General features: G+C 44.5%; 1 protein-coding gene across 1 annotated transcript; it reads left to right on the top strand.

The window, feature by feature from the left end:
• Nucleotides 1-24,573, top strand: rab2a (RAB2A, member RAS oncogene family). The gene is made up of 8 exons (XM_071906266.2): nucleotides 1-188; nucleotides 11,652-11,723; nucleotides 12,437-12,504; nucleotides 14,136-14,218; nucleotides 15,174-15,266; nucleotides 15,410-15,521; nucleotides 20,016-20,084; nucleotides 21,749-24,573. The coding sequence occupies exons 1-8, from the start codon at nucleotides 143-145 to the stop codon at nucleotides 21,842-21,844; spliced, it is 639 nt and encodes a 212-aa protein (XP_071762367.1). The 5' UTR covers nucleotides 1-142; the 3' UTR covers nucleotides 21,845-24,573.
• The last annotated feature ends 14 nt before the right edge of the window (nucleotides 24,574-24,587 follow it).

Below are 24,587 nucleotides of genomic sequence, written 5' to 3'. Positions count from 1 at the left end.
GGCTGTTTATTGTTCCTTCTTCAGCACCGACAGAGAAAAACAGGCTAGCAGGCTGCCAGCTACCTTTTCCCTACGGTTCACAGTCGGTTTAACGCAGGTGTAAGTTAACGGCCGAGACAGGTGACCACACAAACCAGGGGCCATGGCGTATGCGTACCTCTTCAAATACATCATCATCGGAGACACGGGTAAGAGGCAGCTAGTGACAGCTTGGCTGCCAGATAGCATTCAACTAGCTGTTAGCTGCTAGCTAGCGGTCTATTTCCGCAGTGTTGGATAGTCCAATGACGTGGTAAAAGCAGAGACGCAAGGGGTGGGATGACAGCTTCAATTCTCCACTGCTAACCTCTTATGAAAACATATCAAATGCATTGACAGTGCCGCAAAATAGCACACACACACCTTACCACCACGTATTTATATACTTCATTAGCGTAGCCCGCTAGCAACTGTTGACACCATCAGATATGTTGGGCCTTTTGTCTGTTTGCGTCGAGGGTGGGGGTGTTAGCCATATGCTCCTAGCTCCGCTAATTGACTAGCTAGCGTTAGCTGGTTCACTCACTTAATATTATCCACGTAGCTGTCCACAGCAGTAAATATGACGGCTCAGCAGAACGAGTTACATGAAACAGACCATCATATCCTCCCCACTCCTTTTTCGTCTGCGTTCTGGATGCATTAGCAAATAACACAGTTAACGTTAGCTTCATGTCAGAGAAGGCCAGAACGCAAAGCTAAAGCCTCCAGTATTCCCTGAAATGGCGTAGGGCAGTTAGAATTTCTGACCACATTTCTGTTGCACAAATTGGGCTGATGACCGGCTTTCCTAGGCTGTATTTCTCACAGCTTAAGATTGCAGCTATATTTAGCACTCACAATGTGTCACATCAGCAGACCAGTGGTTATTGTTGTCACTTGTTTACTCTGTTAGCTAGCTATTCTGATGAGGGGCCTGCTCAGCTAGCTTGCTGTGTGGCAGCAGGTGCATTTCTAATGCTGCTGTAATTTAGAGATGTAGCATCAGCACTACTGAAACTGACAGAAATGACATCAGTTGAAATGGGGAGATAAGTGTTCATCATTTGCTACAGGGAGACAAACCAAAGCCTTGGGCCAAACATTCGACCACCCGCCCTCAATGTGTGATTTCAGTCTAGAAAAGGCCAATCAAATTATGATTATACTATGCAATTTTATCATTTACACTGATGGTGTAGTGCAGCAGCCCTCAGCAAGGAGAAGTTTATATTGGAAGTTGTTCAAATAACTTCCATAAAGGATGCATAATATTGTTGCGAAACAGGCTCATGACTCGTGGTGTCAGGGGTGTTCTTGTTTATCTCCAGTCACTAGTGCTGAAGAGAGCTGCTGCCAGGATCCCGGCTTGATTACATGTGCCCCCTACGCTAGCAATATCCAGTGCTCCCCTGTCCATTACACCCTCACCCAAATTAAGGCTTATTTTTCTAATCACTGGTTCTCCAAGAAGGCTCCTTGAGGGGGTTCCAGGGGTCCCCAGCAAACTGAACAGTAGTTTAATTTCACTGTAGTTTACTTAATTAAAAATGGGACTAAATCTTATCCAGTGGGGGGTCTGTGGCCTAAGTTATGTCTATTTGCCGGTCTGTGACATGAAAACATTTGAGAACCCCCTGAGCTAAATTGATATGAGGAAAATCCTACACATATATTGTCTGGATGATGTTTTTCCTTGTGTAAGGTTTCATGTCTGGGTTCCAGTAGCCTTACTTTTGCTCCTAAAGGTCATTGTGTGCTCTCAGCAAATCTTCAACCCTCCTCGCTTGTACAAAATTCCTGCCACAAGCATCAGTACCGCGTAAACCTTTCTAAAAGTGGGGGGAATCCCAGACATTATGTATATGTATAAATCTTTCCCACACTGGAAATGGAAGTAAACACAACAAGCTTACCTTGGATCTTATAGGCCGAAATATCTACCCTGGCTTGATGGGAATCCATTTTGTTTGACTGGTAGATGGAAGCCTATGTATTAAACCTGGACCATAGGATGTGGTCTCACCTAAGCCGTGTTTGTTTGATATGATTAAGCACAGAATTGCATACACAGTGAATGGGAACAGTGCTCAAAACAGCCATTCTTACACATTCTCTCATTTTGCAAACTTCTCGTTCATTAATTAAAAGTGAAATAAAATTCCCAGTGACGTTGCTCATTTCGCTGGGGAATCCTCGGGACTCTAGCACAGATCCCTGGGGGTTTTCCGGACCATACCATGTTATTGAAAGCTTCCTGAAAAGGTCTGTAGCGTAGACTAGCTGCTGGCGGGGATGTGGCTGAGGGTTTGGGATCAGCATGGTTCTGTTGTAGTTTGGATGTTTTGTATTCTACCTAGAGAATGAGTCTAGTTGGAGGCTGTTTGCTAACAGTGGATCATATGTCAACTTTGTCAACAGACAGTTACGCTGGTCTAAATTGCGCATATACAGTACACTCTCACATACGGATCATATACGGCTGGAAACAAGGCTATGCAGAGCACATAATTACCTAAGATATTAACCTGGGTTATGACTGTTGGTGATAAGGTTTGGTTTTGGTTATTGTGTTTGATGGGTTTATCTGGCTAATTGGTTGCTGTGGGCACCGGTGAGACTCACACCACCACTTGAGTTCTGGTAGATGTTGGCCTAATTCTTATTTAGTGAGTGGGTTATTCCTCCTACTTCCTGACATCAATCTTATATTTTAGTCAGTAAGAATGAGGAAGGAGATGAGTCTTTAAGGGAGAAAGCAAAGCGGATGGCATGCAGGAAACTTTCTGAAGTGATTTAGTTTGGGAATTTCCTTCAGCAGAGATGGGGCTTAGCAAATAGGACTAATGACAAAATAAATGCACCTGGCCACAGTTTTCACTATATTTACCTCAAACTGTTGCCTGTGCATCATGGCTTTAAGATTTAAGAGTGGGATTGCAGAAACTTTGTAAGGCTTTGCCATTAGCTTTACAGGCAAAGGACCCAAACCCAGTCTTTGAAAAACCACTCTTGCAGGGTAGCATCTGTCAGATCCTGACCTCCTTCTCCTGCAGAATGATGGGGATCCACTGGTTGTTATTTAATGGACTCAGGCTCCTTATCATTATCTGTCCTTCTTTATCTAGAAGGCTAGTCTTGGCCTACAGTAAGCTGACATGTTTCAGCTGGGTGTGTCTGCTTCTACTCTGTCAAGTACCATTTTGAGTCATGATTTGTCAAAGCAAATAACTCAAGATCAGCAGTCCACAGGACCAGCAGCTTGGTGCAGAAAACTAACAGTCTCCATGCTGGTCCCACTGTCTTGCAACTTATGCTTTATTGTTAAGGAAAGTCACTGTTTGGACATTTCTATCTCTAATTGAAGGTCCTTGGTCTTCCCTGCGGCCTCAGTCTAACCCGTACCTGCATCTTCCCACCTGCCAACCACACTCTATGCATTTCAACCAAAGGCTGATTCAGCTATCAGACAAGACAATCAAAGACAGACTTAACTGTGGTCAGTTAGCTGTCCAAAAGGACTGGATAGTTGAAAGTGCAGAGGGAAATCCCGTTAGCGACCCATCCAGTTGAGTTAGATCTGTGATTTTCATGGCTACAACACCCAGAGAATGAGGAAGAGCCGATGTTATCCAGCTGGATATTTTCACTGTATTTTGTATTAGTGTCTTGCATTTTTTAAATTATCTTATCAGCCTTTATTTATTGTTTTATTGTTTAATTGTATTTTGTAAGTGTTTTGAAGTGTTACATAACCCCAGTTGCCTTTCCTTAACCTACACTTATGCCTCTTTAGCTTACAACCTCAAATCAGATACTTGACTAGATCCTTGTACCAAGCAGGCCTAGGTAGAATACTGTGTGACTGAGTCAGTTTGCCTGAAAAGTAATCTCCCAAAACATTCCTATTCATTTTAATGTCCTATCATCATTTGGCTGGTTAACCTAAAGTAGTTATTACAGTGACACAGCAGGAATCTATGGTGCAGCTCCTTCCAGACTCAGACATCATCATTTTAAGATTCTTTAACAGTAGCATAGAGTCTAGATGTGTCACTGAATGTGTTTCTGAAATGGGGAAATTCACCCTAAAACAGAAGTGACAGATTCAGTCTTCCATTCAGTTAAGCTGGAGCAGCTCCAGGGTTTTGTCTCTTGACATTAGGAGAGACTCGGCTCTCTCACTCCTAGCTGTGGCTGAGAGTTGTCGAAGTACATAGCTATCGATCAAACTGTCCAGGTTCATAGGAGAAACACATGAATTCTTTTTCAGGATGGATTTTCACTTTAGCCTTGGCTGGAAAGCGGCCTGTCCAGAGATCTGGCTGGCAGAGCGACAGCTTCATCCCGCAAAGAAAATTATAACCTCTACTCTGTACACGTTCAAGCCTCCAAAAATAGACTCTCTCTACCATGGAACACTGATAATAGGGCTGTAAAATTCCAGAAACTTTCCACTGTTTGGGGGAGTTTTGAGTTCATTTTGTGAATTTTTATGTAAATTTTGGATCAGTGGAAACTATGGGAATTTGAAGTGTTGAAGTTGAAGCAAATATGATGCTGTTTCACATATGTATATTATTTTTCTTGTTCTTTTTCTTGGTATTTATATATGCTGTGTATTTTTATATAGCCTATTTTTTTTTTTTTCTTCAACTGGAAAAGATGGACTGTTGCATATTTCTGACAGCATTCCTGAGAGAGCTTAGCATGTTTTTCTCACTCATAAATGACAGTAAAAATATTTCTTAGCATGAACCCCCTGCCTCAAACTGGTTTCCAATTGTCGCTCAGCAACTAGAGCCACAACTAGTATCTCCCCCATCCACCCATTTAGCAGCTTAAAAAAAAAGATGCTCCCATTGGACAAGGGGACTATCAGCTGAACTCGGGTACAGTTGTGTTATTTCTTGTACACACTGCAAGCAATTTGGTCGATGTGTCGCTTTTTGAACAGTCAAATCATGTATTTTTTTGCTGCTTTGGTGTTGCGTTTAAATTGCACTAGCATTAAACAAACAAAAATCACTAAATTGACTTGAGAGCTTACCATCGACCCCAACAATGGATGCAACCGTCCTCCAAGCATTGATTTTGAGGCGTTTATTCCTGTCGTCTTTCAAATAAGTTTGTAGGGAACTGGGGAGAGCGACTGGGCTTTGAATGGCTGCAATCAACCTCTCATCCATATTGCACTTGCCAGGCTGAACTATTGTTCATGAAACAAGATCACATCAGTAGGGAAGCAAGGAAATCTGATTGGCTTTTGATGGCTGATGACCGTGAAAAGTTCAGCCGTGGACAGTTTATCTTGGTTGACAAGCTTGTTGAGCGTCCACACACTTGTTGCTTCTACCATGGTTTCAAGTGAAAGTTTGGACAGTTGTAGGGAGGCACATCATAACATTTATTTGACCATTTATTCGTAGAGAAACACATAATTACATGTATTTTCTGTAACATATATTTGAAAAATCCCCAAACTCCTTTAAGTTCCGGGAAAAAAGGAAATTTACCAAGAAAACTATTACCTCTCATTAGAATCTCTAACTGCTAATAATAAGATGGAGAAGCCAGTTCAGCTCATTTCATTAACCTTTATTTCAATGGAGATAAACACACAACCCCCCCCCCCCCCAATTATCTCTTGCTCTGTTGTGTTCTGTTGATTCCATCCCTGATATGAGATCCATAATTCATTAGGATAAATCATAAGAATAATTGAGACAGTAACCTAGGGCAATGCTGGAGTCTGTCGTGTACCACACAGTGAACTGGGAGCAGCTGGCCCTCAAGAGCTCTGTCTGCGTTGTCTGGCAGACGGCTAAACCACATTATGTAGATGTAGGAATAATGATACAATATGATGCCCCAGGAATACACACGTTACACAGAGAATTGTATGAAAAATGGTGTAATAACATGACCCAATAATCCAATGGATGTCAGTTTTTTTTCCCCCCTAAGATTATTCTTATGGCATCCCATGTTTATCGGAGAGTTTAAACTAGGAAGTGACAGGAAAGATGGGATGGAGAGAGGATGATATGTGGCAGTAAGCATGATTCAAACCTAGAACATCACAAATAATTGGAATGAGCTATAGGCCTGGCCTTGTTGGTACTTTTATTGATGACATGAGCTTTCCTAGAGGCGAGTCACAGCGGTGCACTGGTCTAAATGGTAGTTTTGATACACTTTAAATGCTAAAAAAACGAAACACAAGGAGCGCTTGATTTATCTCATCCTGCAAGTGGTCTCTCTCTTTGGTTAGACCACTATAGAAGACTTGAGATAGGCTTTCTATATGGATTCTATATGACTTTATATGTAAAGCCTGTGCAAAACGACAGTGTACTTTATTTGTATGATACCTAATTGTTTTTAGGAATATAATGGCTATACACACATATTACAGTGTATTGTATGGATGTGTCTTGTAAACCCAAGTGGGCTGGACATCTTCAGTGCAAGACTCCGACATAAAATCAGTCAATCAGTGTATTTAATTTAGTGCTCCTCCTTCTCTTATGGCAGGCTTAGCTAGTTTGTCCACCCAGCCAGTGACTAGTGGGTCCAGCGGGGCTAATGAGCAGTTGATGTGGTTGGCTGAACAGGCTAGACAAGTAGAAGCCATCAGGAATGCTAGCCGGGCCTCTGAGGTATGCTTGGCCCTGTAGCCATCATATGACCTGGCTTACACAGATCAACACTGCTGACTGGCTCGCTGGCTAGCTGCTGTTTTGACTGTTGTATTTTGAAATATTGTTTCATGGTCTACATTGTGCATGTAAACTAGGCTAATGGCTGTAATCACTGGCCATTAACTCAGTCGCTCTGCTGCTGCTAATGACTTGCCGCCTGTTGACTGCTCTCCGTTCCCGCCTGTCCACCGCTTTGGTTTGGTTAACATACAGTCATATACAGTCACTGGGTGTGTGCTGATAATGGCTGTTAATGTATTTTGAAAATGGTGGTTTTGAAGGGAACCGTGATTACAGGCTCAGATGGGGAAAAGCCATCAAACCAAGCAGACTGGAAGTTTATCCACCATAAGGGCTTTTTTTTTGTTAACCACTATATTTTCCGGAAAATGTGTACTGGTGGCCACTGAGCAGCTCCACTGGGGCTGTTGGGAGGTTAAGTGCCTTGCTCAAGGACCACTCAGCATCAGTTACGGCAGAGCTTTATTCATGCACTTCCTCTGGCCAGATTTTCAGTACTCTGCAGGGATTCAAACTGCTGACCTTTAGGCTACTGCTGTAAGTGAGCAGCCATGGCCTGGTAGCACTGTGCCAAAATTAGCCTCTTGGTGACGCTGCATTCTTTTTGGTAGGAAAGGCTAGACTATCATCATTGACTTGGTGTGTGTAAGTTTTTAAGCCTCCAGTGAGTCAGCTTTAACTTCACTGAATTCTGTTTTTCTGCGAACAAATATTGGCCTAACTCTTAGCGGTTTAGTGTCTGAAAACTTGGTGTGGTCAGGCGTAGTTCACACCAGGACTAGAGGTTGAAGGGAAGACGTTGCATGGTAACACACTTCCTCTGCAGGCCCAAAGGAAGAGAGTAGCCCATTCTCATCATCACTATCCAAACACCACAGTAGGCTAAGATCGTGGGCTGCCATTGAAATGGAGCTTGGCCAGGTTGTAGCATCGCGCTGTCGCCTCTTCGCTGGAAACACAAAGTAGTGCCGGGTGTTAAGATGTGCCAATGGCCTGCGAATTGTATTCTGTATAATCCAGCTAATGGGAAGACTAATGTACACTGAATCGCTTAACGTCAGGTCTACGTTGGCTTCTGCTGAACCTCAGTGTTAGAAAAGAGGGAAGGGCTGTGTATTGTCTTCTTAGTGGGCGTTGACTGCACACACAGAGAGCGTGTGACGGAGGTGACGACGACAGGCTTGTTATCCATACATCTGTCCTCCTCATGATCCCCTCCGTGTCTCCCTACATCCCTCATCATCATCACACAACCCCTGCCTAGCAACGCCACTGCCTGGCGATGGTAACCCTTGGAAACCACGAAGGAGCACGACCACGTCTCTCTCTGTCACCTCTCTGGATCTCTTGTCAGTCTCTCTCCCTCTCGTTGGCTTTCTCTCTTTTATGTGTCTTGCAGGATCTCCACTTTTAGTCTGGAGAAGTCTAAAATGATCTCTATTTAAGGCCTTTAAAAGTATTAAAATGTCTTAAATACAGTTATTAGAGGTCTTATTTTTTTCACCATTCAGTGACTGGTACCATTTATAGCTTCAGCAGTTTCATTAGCTTGTTCACTGGCAAATAGACTGGTTTTGCCAGCTTTGATTCTGCAGTATGGTTTTTAAATTCAATTCCAGGTAGCATTAAAAGGTCTTAAAGTCTTAAATGTGGCTTTCTGAAACCTGCAGATACCCTGTCTTAATGTGTTTTGCTCTGAACAGCTGGACACAGTACAGCGAAGCCTCTCTGTGTGTTATATGCAAGAGAGAGACGTGTCAACGGAGCAGGTCCTCCTATTGTTTATCAAGAGTTAATGCTCTTCCGTCTTTATTGGTACAGGCCTCAGGCTGGGAATTAAGAAACACCAGTCAGTCCACCAAACGCTGGCAAATCTTTCACTGTGGTTGCATTGTAGTTTGTTGACTGCCAATCATTTTTTGCTTTTGCTGTTTTTTTTTTGCTGTTACTTAAACTGTTTTGTGGAGAAAAAATGGTATCAAATTAGATCTGTGATTTCAAGTGAAGGGTTGAATTGTAGGGCTGTCCTGAATACCATTTTTTGGGCTCCGGAGCTTCGGTAGTAATCAACAGCGAATATTCGAAGCTTCGGCCGGGGGGGGGGTCGTGTTAAGAGTCACACACCTTCAAACTGCTTGGCTTTCCATACACGAGCAACAGTTCACCCGACAAAGTTCACACATAGTCACAGTTCCTCCTCACAAAAACACAGTGCTGAAAGCATACTCGGTGGAGTCCACAGGTCCATCGCTCCTACACGGTCCAAAACGGGATAGCAAACTCAGCGGCAACCTCTTGGCAACCAGCCAGCCAGCTAGCGGTCCTTCAGTTAGCAGCCAAGGAAAATGTAGCTTAGCACCGTTTATATCCACTGAGACACCGTCATAGCGTGGAGATAGCGGTCCACGGTAACCACGCTGAATCCACTTGAACTCAAACAACAGTCCGACCTCACTTAGAGAGTGGCCACAGCTTAAATCCGAGGTGATCACGACACGGTTCGGGCGCCATTTGTAGAGATGTGGATGATCTCCGGGGAGTCACCAGACGAAAAACGTCATACTTCAGCTGTAGTTTTATTAAGGGCAGACATTATTGTGATATAGGTCAAGCTCTGACTCCGCAAGAGCGGAAGTGTGACGTCACTATATAGACACCCAAACAGCGATCATTACATATAAAATTACATTAAAAAAACGAATATCCGAATCCCAAAATTGAAAAGCGAATACCTACCCAACGAACGAATATCCGAATAGTCGAATATTTGGGTCCAGCCCTATTGAATTGTCTACTATCCTCCTTCCATCTCCCTCCTTCTCCCCCCCGCACAGTGATTGTTGACATTTGAGACTAAAATGGCTGTTCAGAGCACAGCATTTGGTTTCCTCTGTTGCCATGGCAATGCCCTCTGACACACAGGATGTTGGGGGAGGTCAGTCAGCCCAGCCTCCTGTTTGACCAACCACCCGCCGTCTCTTCTCTTCTCTTCTCTTCTCTTCTCTCCTCTCCTCTCCTCTGTGTGAGAAGACATAGAGGCCTTGATATTACAGGCATTGATGTAGTGGTAAATAAAGAGAAGAGAGTCAGTTATTAGGCAAACAACCACCATTACAACCAAAAATCTGCATATAACTTAGATTGTAACTTAGATTGAATGTTGCTTTTAGGAGGCCTGTTGACACTGAGAGGATAGGAGAGAAGCTTTTTAAATCAGACTTATTTGTTTGGATAAACAGTCATTTAGGTTGGACTCTTGAGATATGTGTTGGTGGAAAGAGCCAGCTACTTGTTTTAGTCCGTTTTCTTTGTTTTATAGTTGAGAATGTTGGCAAGACAGCAGGAGGAGATTTTGGCTCAAATTAGATCACAACTTCATTGTTCACCAGTGTGTAAATGTATCTTCTCGCCTCCCTTTGTTACTGCTGGCAACTGCATTAGCCTCAGAGGTGATGTAACACAGGATCTGGCAGCCATATTGGAGGTCCTCAGCTCTTGGGCAGCAGTGGCTGTGAACAGTTAGTTGTGTTCCCAAACTTATGGCTTGACCTTCTCTGCAGAACTGAATAGACAAGGTTCATTTCTGTACTGTTCTTGACTGAGAACTGATCATTTCATCACTGATACATCTGGTTGATTTGGTGTTTAGATAATGTCAGCTTGTTAGCTAGCTAACTATAGTATCTGCTCAGATAAAACATCTACTAGCACACTAGCTAACAATTCTAAGATAGTGTAAAAAGTGGCTAATAGTTATGTAGTATAATAAGTATTAATAGTATGTTCACATTAACATCAGTGTCTTTGCAGGCTAGTTAGCTAGTTAACAGTTTGACAGACAAGACAGTTTACTGTGTCACAGTAACCTACATCTGGAAACTAATCTACTTTATCAGAGTATTCACTTTTACTTCTGACATTACTCGGATCTACAGCCACAACACAACAGTCTTTTCAGGTATCTCTCTTTTTCTAGCCTGGTTGTTATATATTTAGACATTATAGGTGTACAGTTAACTTTCCAATGGACCTCTAATGCTCCAGTGGATGGAGCCAGAGTAGAAGATTTCTGCAACAGTGTATCTCATCTTTTCCTATCAACACACTACATAGAGAACACTTTGTTCTTTCCTGTTTTACACTGCAATGTCAGGAAGTAGGGGCAGAGAGAAGGGATCTGTCTTTTTCTTCATGTGATTGAATGTATAAACCAGGGGTTTAGATACAGTAAATGGGCCAGCCAAAGTCTCCTCTGTGACTCCTCTAGTGGATTTAATGTGAATCATACTCCAGTGTGATTCTGATTTACACCTACTTGATTAACCACAGGCATGTTTGGTTTTTTCCCCCGCTCTGTAAATGTATGATGCTCTACCCACACTGGTACAGTACAGTATGTTCTTCCATTGTGTTGTATGCAGTTTGCTTCAATTCATGTCTGACTCCTAGTGTATTTGGCTTCCTGACAGGAAAGCGAATTGACCCAACACTAAAATAAGTTCTGTATTCAGGTTGTGAGAGTGCGTTGGCTCTCTGCTGGGGTTGCCTGTAGGGCTAGACAGTATATTAAGTATTCCCATATGAACAGTATATATTTTTTAATGGAACATATGTAAAAGACCCTAATTATCGCCCTACATTTGTAACTAGCAGTCAGTTTTTAGTCGGCCACAAAGAGAGTGTCCTCTCTCTGTTCCTGTGTGGGAGTTCAGCGCTCACTGTGTTTGTAAGTGTAATTGATTTGATAATGATGGTGTGTGTGTGTATGTGCAGGTGTGTGACCCCAGTTGATGATGATTATGGAGTGTGTTAATGCTCGTTTGTGTCACTCTGTGTAACCTTGTTAGGCGGACGTCCGATCTCGGCGTGTTTGACCCTCTTTTAATGTGGCGTGTGTTTGTTTTGCAGGTGTGGGGAAGTCATGTCTATTACTACAGTTCACAGACAAGAGGTTTCAGCCGGTTCACGACCTCACCATCGGTAAGAGCCTCTTTCCTCTACACCAGGGACCCCGCTGTAGAAACTACATTATGAATGTGTGGGATATAAAGCAGTGAAATCTACCACTCAATGCCAAAATTAGTAACTTTTCTTCATGCTTTTACGATACGATATATGGCCATTAGTGGATTGGTTCATGCTCAGATCAAATCAGTCTCCCTGTTAAATGCAACAGGATTACAAAAACAAAACTGCCACTGCTAGAGAAAATTGATAACATGATTATAGCATGATTTAGCCATATTTGCCCTTTAAAAGAGAGAGAAAGAAAGTAGATTAGTGGGTTTAGTACATACAGTGAAATTCTTTCAAGATATACTGTATGTATAATTGTTTTTTAGTGTGTTTTTTGGGGGTTTTTTTAAAGTATTTTTGGTTTATTAGGCTAGTTGACAGATTACAAATAAATGTATTTGACACCAATGCTGTATATAGTGCTTTGTATCTGAGTCAGGACATTGAGCTGTCTGGAGAGTTGTTAAGCCTCCAGCTTATTGAAGGCTATCAGGTTGCACAGGGAATTATTGTGATTTAGCCTAAGCGATTTTGATGACAACTTAATGTGGATAAAGAACTGGGTAAAGCATCTTATCCCGATGGAGGTTGTAGAATGGTGGGTGTAGAAATAATTACCTAACTCTAATTCTTGTGTGTGTATCTCTGTGTGTGTGTGTGTGTGTGTGTGTGTGTAGGTGTGGAGTTCGGAGCAAGGATGATCACTATAGATGGCAAACAGATCAAACTGCAGATCTGGGATACGGTAATATATCTATATGTATACACACCCACATGTTTTTGTTACTTTCAAAGGGAGTGTACGCCATGTTATATGGAAGGTCACATTAGGGTATTCACTGCTCTTTAAAAAGTCTGAAAAAGACTTAAATTATCAAAATATAAGGTCTTAAAAGTATAAAAATGTCTTTAAATGTGGCTTTCTGAAGCATGCAGATGCCTGTACATTTGTCCCTGCAGTAAACCAGTTGGCCAGCAGGTGGAGTCAGAGCTCCATGAAAAATGCTGGTGTAGGTTTGAGAGGAGGAGTGTTAGGAGAAGGCTTAGAGTGTGCAGTTTTCTTCAGTGTTTTTCACACTGCCTGTCTGTCTGCCTCTCTCTCCCAGCTCTTTGTCATGTTAAAGTTGCGGAGTCTCAGGTGTCTCCGGCTCTTTTGGTTTGCACCTCCTTGTTGCCTGTGAACAGCTTGTTGAACGCAGCCCGCACTGAAAAGAGCACGGCTGACTGTTGGTTGTCTGTTAGACTTAGAGGTTACACCACCACCAAACTGCCAGGGAGACCACTAGAAACTGTGTGTGTGTGTGTTTTCTGTGCACATGCATGTAGGCCAGATGGCAGACAGACACAGCGCTCCCTCTCTTTCTCCCTCATTTATCATTTATTCACTAATAGCATTACTGACTGGTTGGCTGGTCTCTGGTTGACTGACTGACTGACTGACTGACTGACTGATTCAGTGACCAGCTAACTGGGTTTCTGACTGACTGACTGATTCAGTGACCAACTAACTATGTTTCTGAATGAATGACTAACTGACTGGTTTAACTCCCAACTGACTGGGTTTCTGGATGATGGACTGGCTCTCTGGTCGGCTGGTTGAGTTTCTGACTTACTGAATGGTTCACTGACCAACTGACGCGGTTTCTGACTGACTGACTGACTGACTGGTTAACTGACTGCCTGCTCGTGTTGAGCCTTTGCAGATGAGGCCGGAGCAGGGCAGGGCCGGGCTGCAGCTGTTGGGATAGAGTGGCGTTGTGTCTTCTGGACGAAACACTGACAACATTGTTACATCGGACAGAGGCAGAGAGGATGAATAGAATTGGAGGGGGGAGTGTGGGGGGCTAGGAGGAAGGCAACATGGTGAAAGAGGGAGGGACGGAGAGAGGGGAGGCACTGAGATTCATAGAGAAGGAATGAGAAGACGAGTGACGCAAGGGAGAGATAGTGACGGAGAGAAAAGAGGAAGAAGAGGGCAGAGGGACGAAAGGACGGTGGGTTAGATAGACTGTCCCGTAAACAAAAACGCCACAGGTTTGATCCCCATAACCCCACAGCCAATGGGAGCATCCCTGTCGGAGTGTGGAAGAATACGGAAAACTGGGAGGTTCCACACTCAGGCAGAGAGAGAGAGAAAGGGATTGTGAGAGAGAGACAGGGAAGAAAGAGAGAAGTCCATTGTATCCAGTTACAGGCCCTGCTCTGTCCTGTCCTCTAGTCTCCACAGCTGTCTGAAAACCTGGAGCTGGGTTTCACTAGAGGATCAGGACTGGTAAAAAACCAGCGGCTGGACTAAACCAGAGGATTAGGATTATGAATGTTATTTAAATTATATATATTTCTGTTTTACTTACTGTTCCGTATGTATTTCTTTAGGCCGGTCAGGAGTCGTTCCGGTCCATCACCAGGTCTTACTACAGAGGAGCAGCCGGAGCACTGCTAGTCTATGACATCACAAGGTAACACAGCCAATCAGATGCACCCGCACACGCTTCTTAGCAAGCATGCTGCGTTCAAGATCACCAACCCCCCTAGTTCAGCCTCTCACACCTCCAGCATCCTCTGCTCAGGGCGGAAAGGTCCCTCTTCCCAGCTGTGAACACACTGCGATAGGAGGACTAGAGATAGATTAGTATGATGCATTTGCACCGGGAGTTTTCAGTAATCCACTTACTGCAGCAGAGACTAAAATGGCTTCCAATAGGTCACAGATGCAACATACAGAAAGACGAGAGCGAAAGTTACTTCGGCACAGAAATTGGAAAAGTTAAATAAACTTGAATACATGCAGACTACACACAGAAAAACCAGCAGCAATCCATTTCAGGCCTTGCACTCTTGCTCAGGCAGCTTCACACACCTTGCTGCTGCTTCTCTATTTGTAACCTGTGTGTATAGCTAGCTAATAGGAAATGTAAAATTCAAATGCACCCAAGATGCATTGATCCGATCACCCAAACCAGCTCCGGAGGCGGTCAGCGTCGCATTTGGCTACATTAATAACAAAACGTAAAAGCAATTGTGTCTCTGATTCAGATATAGCAGCTAAGTATATGGAAATAAGCTTTCCTGCTGGGTTCCAACCAGGAAGCTCATTCAAATCAAACGGCTGACAGGCGGTTTGTCATGATAGTGGTGGACGGGGAGCGAGCCGCACGAGGTGTTTACTGTCAATTTTAAAGCATGTAAATATTACTAGAGGAAGCGGCGCATGCGGTGTTCTGCGTTTTGCAAGGGAAAGTGAAATCTGATTTCAGCGTGTGTACTGGAGACAGGTGTAAATGTAATCCAGCTACGAATCGCATGTTAATGCCAGGTGTAACAGGGGCATTCTCTCTTCACTTCTCTGTTTTATCAACACGCCCATGAATTAAACCCAGAAACCTGTGTGTGTGTGTGTGTGTGTTTTCACAGAAGGGACACCTTCAACCACTTGACGACCTGGTTAGAGGACGCTCGCCAACATTCCAACTCCAACATGGTCATCATGCTCATCGGCAACAAGAGGTGAGATCCCAAAGACAACTTAACCTTGAATGCAGACAAGCAGCGTACCCTATACTCCTATTCCTACTTGTGTATGCCACTGCATTAATTCTTGTGTGTGTGTGTGTGTGTGTGTGTGTGTGTGTGTGTGTGCGTGCGTCTAGTGACCTGGAGTCGCGGAGAGAGGTGAAGAAGGAGGAGGGGGAGGCGTTTGCCAGAGAACACGGCCTCATATTCATGGAGACCTCAGCCAAGACTGCCTCTAATGTAGAGGAGGTATTATAACACACACGCCACACACACACGACTCAGCTTCACTATACATCTCTGTGATTGACAGCTTACCTGAGCCTGTTTTAATTGTCCTGATGCTGTAAGCCCCACCCATCTGGTGCTCCACACAGGTTAACACTAAGAAATATGTCCACATGCCTAGCTTTTGTGGTGAGAAAAGCAGAATTTTACACATATCATCCAGTATTTCACAGGTATCAGTGCTGCTTATTTACCTCTGCAGCCCAAGTTACTGCTCCATTTGTTTACAACAGAATGCAGGCATGAACTCCTTCCAATGTCGAAAGTAATACATCTTTGAATCTGACTTAATTTCTGTGCGGATTTGTTCTTAATCGCCGAGCCTTCTGGAGATTGAGGCGTGCGCTTCTAACTTGGCAAGTTGGTGAAGGCTGTAACTGCGAGGGTTAGACCGATGTACTGGTTCGCCGATATTAGAAATTCATTGGATATGGTCCAATTAGTGTCGTCCACCTCTAATATGGTGGATATGATGCAGTTGGATTGATTACATATTTATTGTAGAATTGATCAATACTACACTGGTTGTCTATGGGAAGACCTTAACCTGAATTGATTCTAATGAGACAGTTTGATCAGATTCCACACTAGTATACTTGAATATAATTCATTATTGGTAGTAGTAGTAGTAGTAGTAGTAGTAGTAGTATCATCCTGGGTTTCAGTGGAGAGTTTTAGTGTCCCATGATGGTCTAAATGCTGTTTCAGAGGCTTTTCCACCCTGACAAGAATAAAATTCTAGGTTTGGAAATCCTTTTTTTCATATGAAAATGGTCAAATTGATATATTGAGTATCAGCCATCGCAGCAGCTTTAATGCAGAAATATCAGTATCTACTTTAAAAAACCCCATACCAGTTCAACCCTAATAGCTACTGTGTAACCTATCATAGTCTCCACTTTGCGGCATTATAATTTTCAGTATTGTATGAAACGGTGAGCGCTCACTCCGCATGGAAAATGACACTCATGAAAATAACAGCGCGACGCCCAGTAGGTGACCAGGTTCTATTTACCTATAGCATTTTAAATGACTAGCCATGACTGAACCCGAGCATCGGGAACCACAGTTAGCATACCAAACTCGCCGCTCCACCTCCTGTAATACACACACACACACACTCACACACACACCCCTAGTGTTGGTGTGTTTAATGAATGCATGGCGTTGTCCCCGGGGACCCCTTTCTCACTTATCCAATCACATAAATAATCCCATCCTACACAGCACAGCATGCCAAGCCCAGGGCACCACCGTGCGTGTGTGTGTGTGTGTGTGTGTGTGTGTGTGTGTGTGTGTGTGTGTTTACATTGATTTTTTTTTCCCCCTCCCCCCCACTCGCCTGGCCTATAATATCAACGCACACACACACCGCTGTCGAGTGCAGCCCTCTGTGGGGTTAAGATGAGCGGGGGAGGTGTGTGTGTGTGTATGTGTGTTGATGTGTGTGTGTGTGGTATGATTAATTTGTCTCATTAGTGTCCTCTGAATCCTCCTGATACCGCTCTCTCCCTCCCTCTCCCCTTCATCTCCTCCTCCGTCCCCCCTCGGCCCGTCCCTCCTCGTCCCTCGATGTCCATCATTCGCTCTTTACCTCCCTCACTCGCTTCCATCCTCGCTCCGTTCCTTCATCCTCGCCTCCTCCGTTTCTTCCTCCTTCCCTCCTCCGTTTCTTCCTCCTTCCCTCCTCTGTTTCTTCCTCCTTCCCTCATCTGTTTCTTCCTCCCTCCATTTCTTCCTCTTTCCCTTCTCCATTTCTTCCTCCTTCCTTTCCTCCATTTCTTCCTCCTTCCTCCCCTCCTCCATTTCTCCCTCCTACATTCCTTCCCCATTCCCTCCTTTATTTCTTCCTTCATTTCTCCCTCCTTCCTTCCTCCATTTCTTCCTCCTTCCCTCCTACATTCCTTCCCCATTCCCTCTTTTATTTCTTCTGTCATTTCTCCCTCCTTCCCTCCTCCATTTCTTCCTCCTTCTTTCCCTCCTCCATTTCTCCCTCCTCCATTTCTTCCTCCTTCCTTCCTTCCTCCATTTCTCCCTCCTTCCCCCCTCCATTTCTTCCTCCCTCCTTCCCTCCTACATTTTTTCCTCATTCCCTCCTTTATTTCTTCCTTCATTTCTCCCTCCTCCATTTCTTCTTCCTTCCCTCCTCCATTTCTTCCTCATTTCCTCTTCCATTTCTCCCTCCTTCGCTCCTCCATTTCTTTTTTCCCTCCTCCATTGCTTCCTCCCTCCATTTTTTCCTCCCTCCATTTATCCCTCCTTCACTCCTCCATCCTTCCCTCCTCCATTTCTCCCTCTCCTCCTCCCTCATTTCTCTCCCCTCCCTCATTTCTTCTTCCCCACCTCCCTTTATTTCTTCCTCCTCTCTCCCTCCCTTCCCCTCTCTTCCCTTATCTCTCTCTCTCTCTCTCTCTTTCGAGCAGCGCATCCACCAGTTAGAGTTCATACATATTCATAACCCCCAACCCCCACCATCACCCCACCCCCCCCCCTCTCAGCGACAGCCGGCAGCCAATCAGAGTGCCCGGTTTGTCGTCAGGGTCTGTGGGTGGACACCGGAGCTGATGGGAAGGCCCTGAGAGAGAGAGAGAGAGAGAGGGAGAGAGAGAGAGAGAGAGAGAGAGGGAGAGAGAGAGAGATTCCTGTAAGCATCCTCTCTCCTCCATCCTTTCTCCTTTCCTTCCATCCTTCCTTCCTTCTGGAGATATATTCCTAGTTCTTGCCTTCTTCTTTTCTTTTCTCTTTTTCCTCTAATCCTCCAATATTCTCCACTCTTCTGTTTTCTTCTGTACTTTTGTGGTATCTACTACCTTCTCTTTTCCTCTCTACTCTTCCCTTTTTTCTCCTTTTTTACTTTTCACTCCTTTTTTTTACTCCACTTCCACTTTCTGCTCAAATCTTTTCTCTATTCTTTTCTGCTCTTTGCTTATCTTTGTTTGTGCTACTCTTCTCTATTCTACTCTGTTCTACTCTTCTCTATTTCCTCTCTTCTCTTTCATTCTCTTTTCTTTGTCTTCTCATTTCCACTTTATTCTACTGTTTTCTACTCTTCTCTTTTCTCCTCTGCTCTTTTCCTCTTTCCCACTCTCTTCTCTCCTCTCCTCTCCCTTCTCCCTTCTCCCTCCCTCCTTCCTCTCTTTCATCTCCTCCCCTGCCTCGAAGCTCCTCAAGGAACGGAAAGAGTGCGCCGAAGTAAAAAGGAGAAGGATGAGCGCGCCAAAGCACCCTTGGGTTCCTCAACCTTTTTCAGACCGGGTGTCAAATAAGAGTCCCGCGACCTAATTTCAGTCCCCGACCAACCAGGCTTCAGGAACACACACTCTTTTTTTTTTTTTTTTTTTCTCCAGCTGTTACTGTGTGTGTGGAGCCAGGCGGTGGCGCTGTTTCCCCGCTCCTCCATACACACCAGTGGGAAGTTGTGTGTAATCCCCCAGTTCCTCCCCTCTAGGCACAAACACTAGGAGGTATTCCCAAGAGATACATGGATGGATACTGTGTGTGTGTGTGTGTGTGTGTGTGTAGTATCCCATGGCACTAGGCTAGTCGCTCTCGGAGCTTATTGCCACTTTAAAGTCTTTACACTGTAGGCTTATGTGAGCGTGTATGTGTGTGAGCGTGTATGTGTGTGTTTTTGTGTGCGTGCGTGACAAAAACAAGGGTTGCAAAGCATGTGTGTGAGAGTGTGTTTGTGTGTGTGTGTGTGTGTGTGTGTCCACGGCTCGGTTTGCAGGACTGATTGGCAGTAGAAGGTAGAAGCAGTCTCCTGTTTTGAAGCAGCAGAGCGAGTCTGCAGGGCATCCGCAGGCTCCGGGAAAAGTCTTAAATCATATTATCTCAACTCTTAAAAGGCTTTAAAAGGGCTTGAATACAGTTAAATAAAGCAGTGGAACTCTTGAATTATATGTAGAGGTTGGGGCTTCTGTCTTTGGGTTTTATTTAATTCTAACCGGCATTAAAAAGGTCTGAGAAAAGTCTCAAATTGAACTCGATGACAGTTGCAGACACCCGGGTCTAGTTCTTTAAAAAGGCAGTGTGGAGAAATGGTGATGGAGGCTGACCCAAGATCAGAATCAGTTTAATTGAGAGGCCCATATAGTAGGAGTGGGTTGGTGTATATTACATAAATGCAGCAGAATATACAGATAGAATGCACATAGTAAGAGACAAGAGGTTGGACGTTGCATATAATATAATAATAATGTTCAATATCTTTAAATTTGACCCTTTGTGTGTCAAAAGTATTCAGTGTGTCCCCCAGAATCATCTTCTTGTCAGGGTGGAAAAGCCTCTGAAACAGCATTTAGACCATCATGGGACACTAAAACTCAGACTAAAGAAATAGTTTTAGGTTGATAAACTCATGCAATGTCAGTCAAACATTCACGGGAGTCAAAATATGAAAACATGTGAATTGAAGCTCGTCTATCTCTCTCCCTCATTCTCTCTCTCTCTCAGGCGTTCATCAACACAGCCAAGGAGATCTATGAGAAGATCCAGGAGGGCGTGTTTGATATCAACAATGAGGTAGGACACACACACACACACACACACACAAACACACACACTTTTTCTTCCCTCTCCAGCCTTCTCCTTCTTATTCAGTCTTCTCCTCTCTCGCCGTCTTGTTTCTCCTCTTTTCCTCCCCTCTGTTCTTCTCTCTCTCCCTCCTCCTCCTCTCCTCAGTGTGGTTTTCCAGCAGTGTGTATGTGGTTTGCCACGCTCCCTCTCTCCTCAAAGAGAGAAAAAAAAAACGTCCTCTCTGCTTCCTTTCATTCCAGCCAAGCAAAACTTCCAGCGTCCCTCCCTCCCTCTTTCCCTCGCTCTACTTTCCACTCGCTCTCTTCACTCTTCTCTCTCTCTCTCTCTCTCTCTCTCTCTCTCTCTCTCTCTCTCTCTCTCTCTCTCTCTCTCTCTCTCTCTCTCTCTCTCTCTCTCTCTCTCTCCCTCCCTCCCCCTCTCTCTCTCTCTCTCTCTTGGCATGCTGCCAGCTCATAAATTCCTCACATCCCACAAGGTCTCAGTCATCCAGCAGGAAAACAAACATTCAGCCAACCAGGCAGTAACCTGGCTATCCAGTGAGCCAGACAGTTATCCAGTCAGTAAGCCAGTTGTCCAGCCAGTAAGCTATTTATCCAGTCGGTAAGCAATTGTCCAGTGAGTAAGTCAGTTGTCCAGTCAGTTAGTCAGTCGTCCAGTCAGTAAGCCATTTGGCCAGTCATTAATCCAGTTATACAGTCAGTCAGTCAGTAAGCCAGTAATGCAGTCAGTCAGTCAGTTGTCCAGTCAGTAAGCTACTTATGCAATCTGCCAGTCAGCTAGTTCTCCAGTCAGGAAGCCAGTTATGCAGCCAGCTAGTCAGTCAGCCAGTTGTGCAGTCAGCCAGCCAGCAAGTGTGTTTGTTATTAGTAATAGTAGGAAGGAGTGAAGGAAGGCCGGCCAGCCAAACCACATCAGCTGACTGAGAGAGAGGGAAGCCCCACCAGAAACACCCGCTGCTGGCAGCCACAATGAGAACACACACACACACACACACACACACACACACACTCACACACTCGTGGCCTTAGCACTATAAATGTGATTTAAAGTCATACAGTGTTTCCCAGAGGCACTACTGCTACTGAGTGGAGGAGGGGGGAGGATACAGTGAGAGAGAGACATATAAATATATCTAGAGAGAGAGAGAGAGGGGGAGAGAGAGGGGCTGAGTGTGTGCTACAGCAACAGAGGGAGAGAGAGATGATGAAATACAGAGAGGGAAAGCAAGCACTACAGTGGAGAGAGAGAGAGCGCTCCCAGATGCTGCACTGTACTCCAAGTCTAAAGGGATGAGAGGGATAGAGAAGGATGAAAGAGGCGATCTCTCTCCCCCCCTCTCTCTACCACCCACCTGCCCACCTCTCTCACTGTTTCTCCCCTTTCATATCGGCTCTCCTTTCTTCCTTGTGGAGTGTTTGCTGGTGTTTCCTTTGCCTTTGTCCCACACAGCAGCACCTGTTGCTTGCTCTCTGATGTGTGTTTTAACCGGAGCCCCTATGGGCAGCATTCAATGTTAATGGCACCGTGAAATCAATGGCAAAAACGCTTATTGGCGGATATTAGGATCAACCTATTTTGTTCTGCTTGTTTTGGCTAACCTCATCTCTCTCTCTTTCTCGCTTTCTCTCTCTCTCTCCATCTCTCCGCAGGCTAACGGTATTAAGATCGGACCCCAGCACCCCACCACCAACTCCACGCTGTCCGGTAGCCAGGGGGGGCAACAGGCCGGAGGGGGCTGCTGCTGAAGCCCCAAAACCACACCTCCTCCTCCTCCTCTTCCTCTTCCTCCTCCCTCCCTCAGCCCCCCAACTCTTCCCCCCTCCCTCCTCCTCCTCCCTCCATCCATCCTCCCCTCCTCGCCCCGTTCGACCCTCCCTCGCGTTTCTACAGAACTGGCCGGGCTCACTAACAGTTTGTTAACCTCTCTCTACTGCTCTATCTCTCCCTCCATCCCCCCCCCCCCCCCCCTCTCTCTCTCTCTCTCTTATGTCTTTCGTAAGTCTCTCGCCCACACCCAGGGGTCTAGGGGCTGCGTCCCAATAAGTCAACCATACATCCTCCCCTCCTAGGAGCAGGACAAAGTCAGCTTAACCTCCTTTCTTTCACAATTCTTTTTTTGTTGTTGTTAAAATAAAAGGATTTTATTTTTTATTACAAAAACGAATCAAGAGTTGTTGGGAAGTTCTTCCTATATTGAAGATGTTGGCGTTTAGTGTCAGTGGGAAATTTCAGTACTTCAAATCGTACACAACTGCATGTGGCGGACGGTGAGCTGACTTTGTCCAGATAGAGACAGGAGGCGACTGTACTTTACTGTGCGTAGAGAATAGAAACATGCTAACGGCCGACTTGAGGGACTAAACCACGCAATATGTCATGCCTATACACACACACACACACACACACCCATAGATGGTTTGGGCACGTCGAGTCATTTTTCATTCTACCCCGTGTGTTTTATAGGGACGATGTAGCTGCGTTTGTCCCGCTGAGTCGGCTCCTTAGGGTGCAGGAGGCATTCGAATCGCTCACGTCAAACCTCTGTCCAGAAAACCAACTGTGGATCATGTTATGTTGTGCTTTCTTTTCCCTGTATTTCTGTTCTTTTTTTGGTCAGTAATGGATGATTTTTGGTTTTCTCTTTCTGTCTTTGTGTCCTTTTTTTGTTGAGATGATTTGTATTTAATGAACACTACAAACCCGGTTGTGGTTTTAAAAATTTGGCTGGGAGAGAGAATAAAAAAGACCGAACTGTCGAGTGTGAAAAGCGGGGTGATGTCGGCGTAGAAACGGAAACGGGCGGAAAAGAAGCGAAGAAGGAAAGGGAAGCGTTATAGAAGGTATGTTGCGAGCAGTGGACGCCATGATGAAGTGAAAAAGTAAAAAAAAAGAAGAAAAAAAAGTTTAAAAATGGAACTTTTTTTTTTTAAACTGTATTTATCTGCCGCATTTCTGTGTATATATAGCTCCATAGGATTCTTTTGCTTTTTTTGCTGTTTTGTTTTTTTGGAGGCGGGGCTAGCTTGGCATGTTGTAGTCTACTTATTTCTTCACCAGGCTGGGAAACAAAAAGACTGTATCGGACCTTTTTAAACAGCTTTTTATCATTTGTAATAATCCGCATTTAAACGGAAAGGCAGCGAGCCGCTGTGTCAGATCGAGGTTGGTGGCAGCCTTTGCTTTTAAATGAGGAATATGAATCAGAAATAGCTGTTTTTTTACGGTGGTTAAAGGACGGACGTAAAGGCATTGAAAGTCCCTGGTGAAGAACGGACTCAAATTGAAAATGTCAAGGTGTCTTCCCCCCCTTCTTCTTTTTTTTTTTTAAGATTTCCACCATGAATTCGCTGGCAGGTGTGTACTGTAACCGTTTAGAGCTTTGATCGATAACTGCCGCAGTATTTTTGCTTCAAGGCCCCCCCACCCCGCTGTAATAGACACCATTTTACCGTTACGATCATATTTTACTACTTCAGTTATCGTTCGTCCTCCCTCCCTTCCCTCCCTCTCCTTCCCCCTTCCTCCTCTCTCTATCTCTCAGACTGTGTGGTAACGTTAGCTCTATATCTCTGCATCTCTCTTAATCTTATTTTTAATGCCAAATTATTGTGTTTACCTGTGTTTTGCGCCCCCCCCCCCAAAAAAAAGAAAAAAAAATCACCCCAGCCCCTTGCAATCTGACCTGAGATAAGCTGTCTGCCTTAACCCCCCCCCCCAACCCCCCCAACCCCCACCCCCCACCCCACCCATCGCCTCCTCCTCCCTGAGAGATTTGGACAGCCGCTAAAAAAAACCGACTAAAACTGACCCAGAATCTGCAAATAGGCATTCCACTACTAACTAGCTAGTTTGACGATGCGTTATTCTGTCCTTTTTAGAACGTACACAAACCCCACGTCGTCATATTTAATATTCGTTTTTACATTGCCGGACACGAACGCACCATTATCTCCCATCCATCTCCACGCGCACACACACACACACAGCCTGCATATATGCGCGCATACGCAGACGATGCACTCATCTGTATCTCTATTTTCAGTTTCGCAGCAGTGCGAGTGGATCTGTTTCCGCGGCTTTCCTCAGCAGTGCGTTCTTCTCTTTTTTCTGTCTTTTTTTTTTGGTTCCTAGATATATTCTTGCGACTATTAATCTTATTCTGATGATGATTATTATTGGTAAAGCAACATGTAGTGTGTGCGTGTGTGGACCCAGAGGGGCTACGGGGGGGGGGGGAACAAGCCAAACCTGAAGCATCTATCTATCTATCTATGGATTGATCTGTCTATCTTATCTATGTGGCCCCTTATCTCTCTCTCTCTGCCCTCCTCTTCCTGCCTCCTCCTCCTCCTCCTCCTCTTCCCCCCTCCTCAACGTTATTTGCTGTGTTTGTTCTTTGGAAAAATAAAACTTAAAAAAAAGAAAAATTGAAAATGCTATCACAATAAACTATAATAAAACATTCTAAACTCAACCAATGTCATTTTG

This window comes from Centroberyx gerrardi, chromosome 13 (assembly GCF_048128805.1).
Source record: "Centroberyx gerrardi isolate f3 chromosome 13, fCenGer3.hap1.cur.20231027, whole genome shotgun sequence".
Taxonomy (NCBI): domain Eukaryota; kingdom Metazoa; phylum Chordata; class Actinopteri; order Beryciformes; family Berycidae; genus Centroberyx; species Centroberyx gerrardi.
The sequence above is the reverse complement of the archived record's forward strand: the minus strand, read 5'-3'. Positions and strand labels throughout refer to the sequence as shown.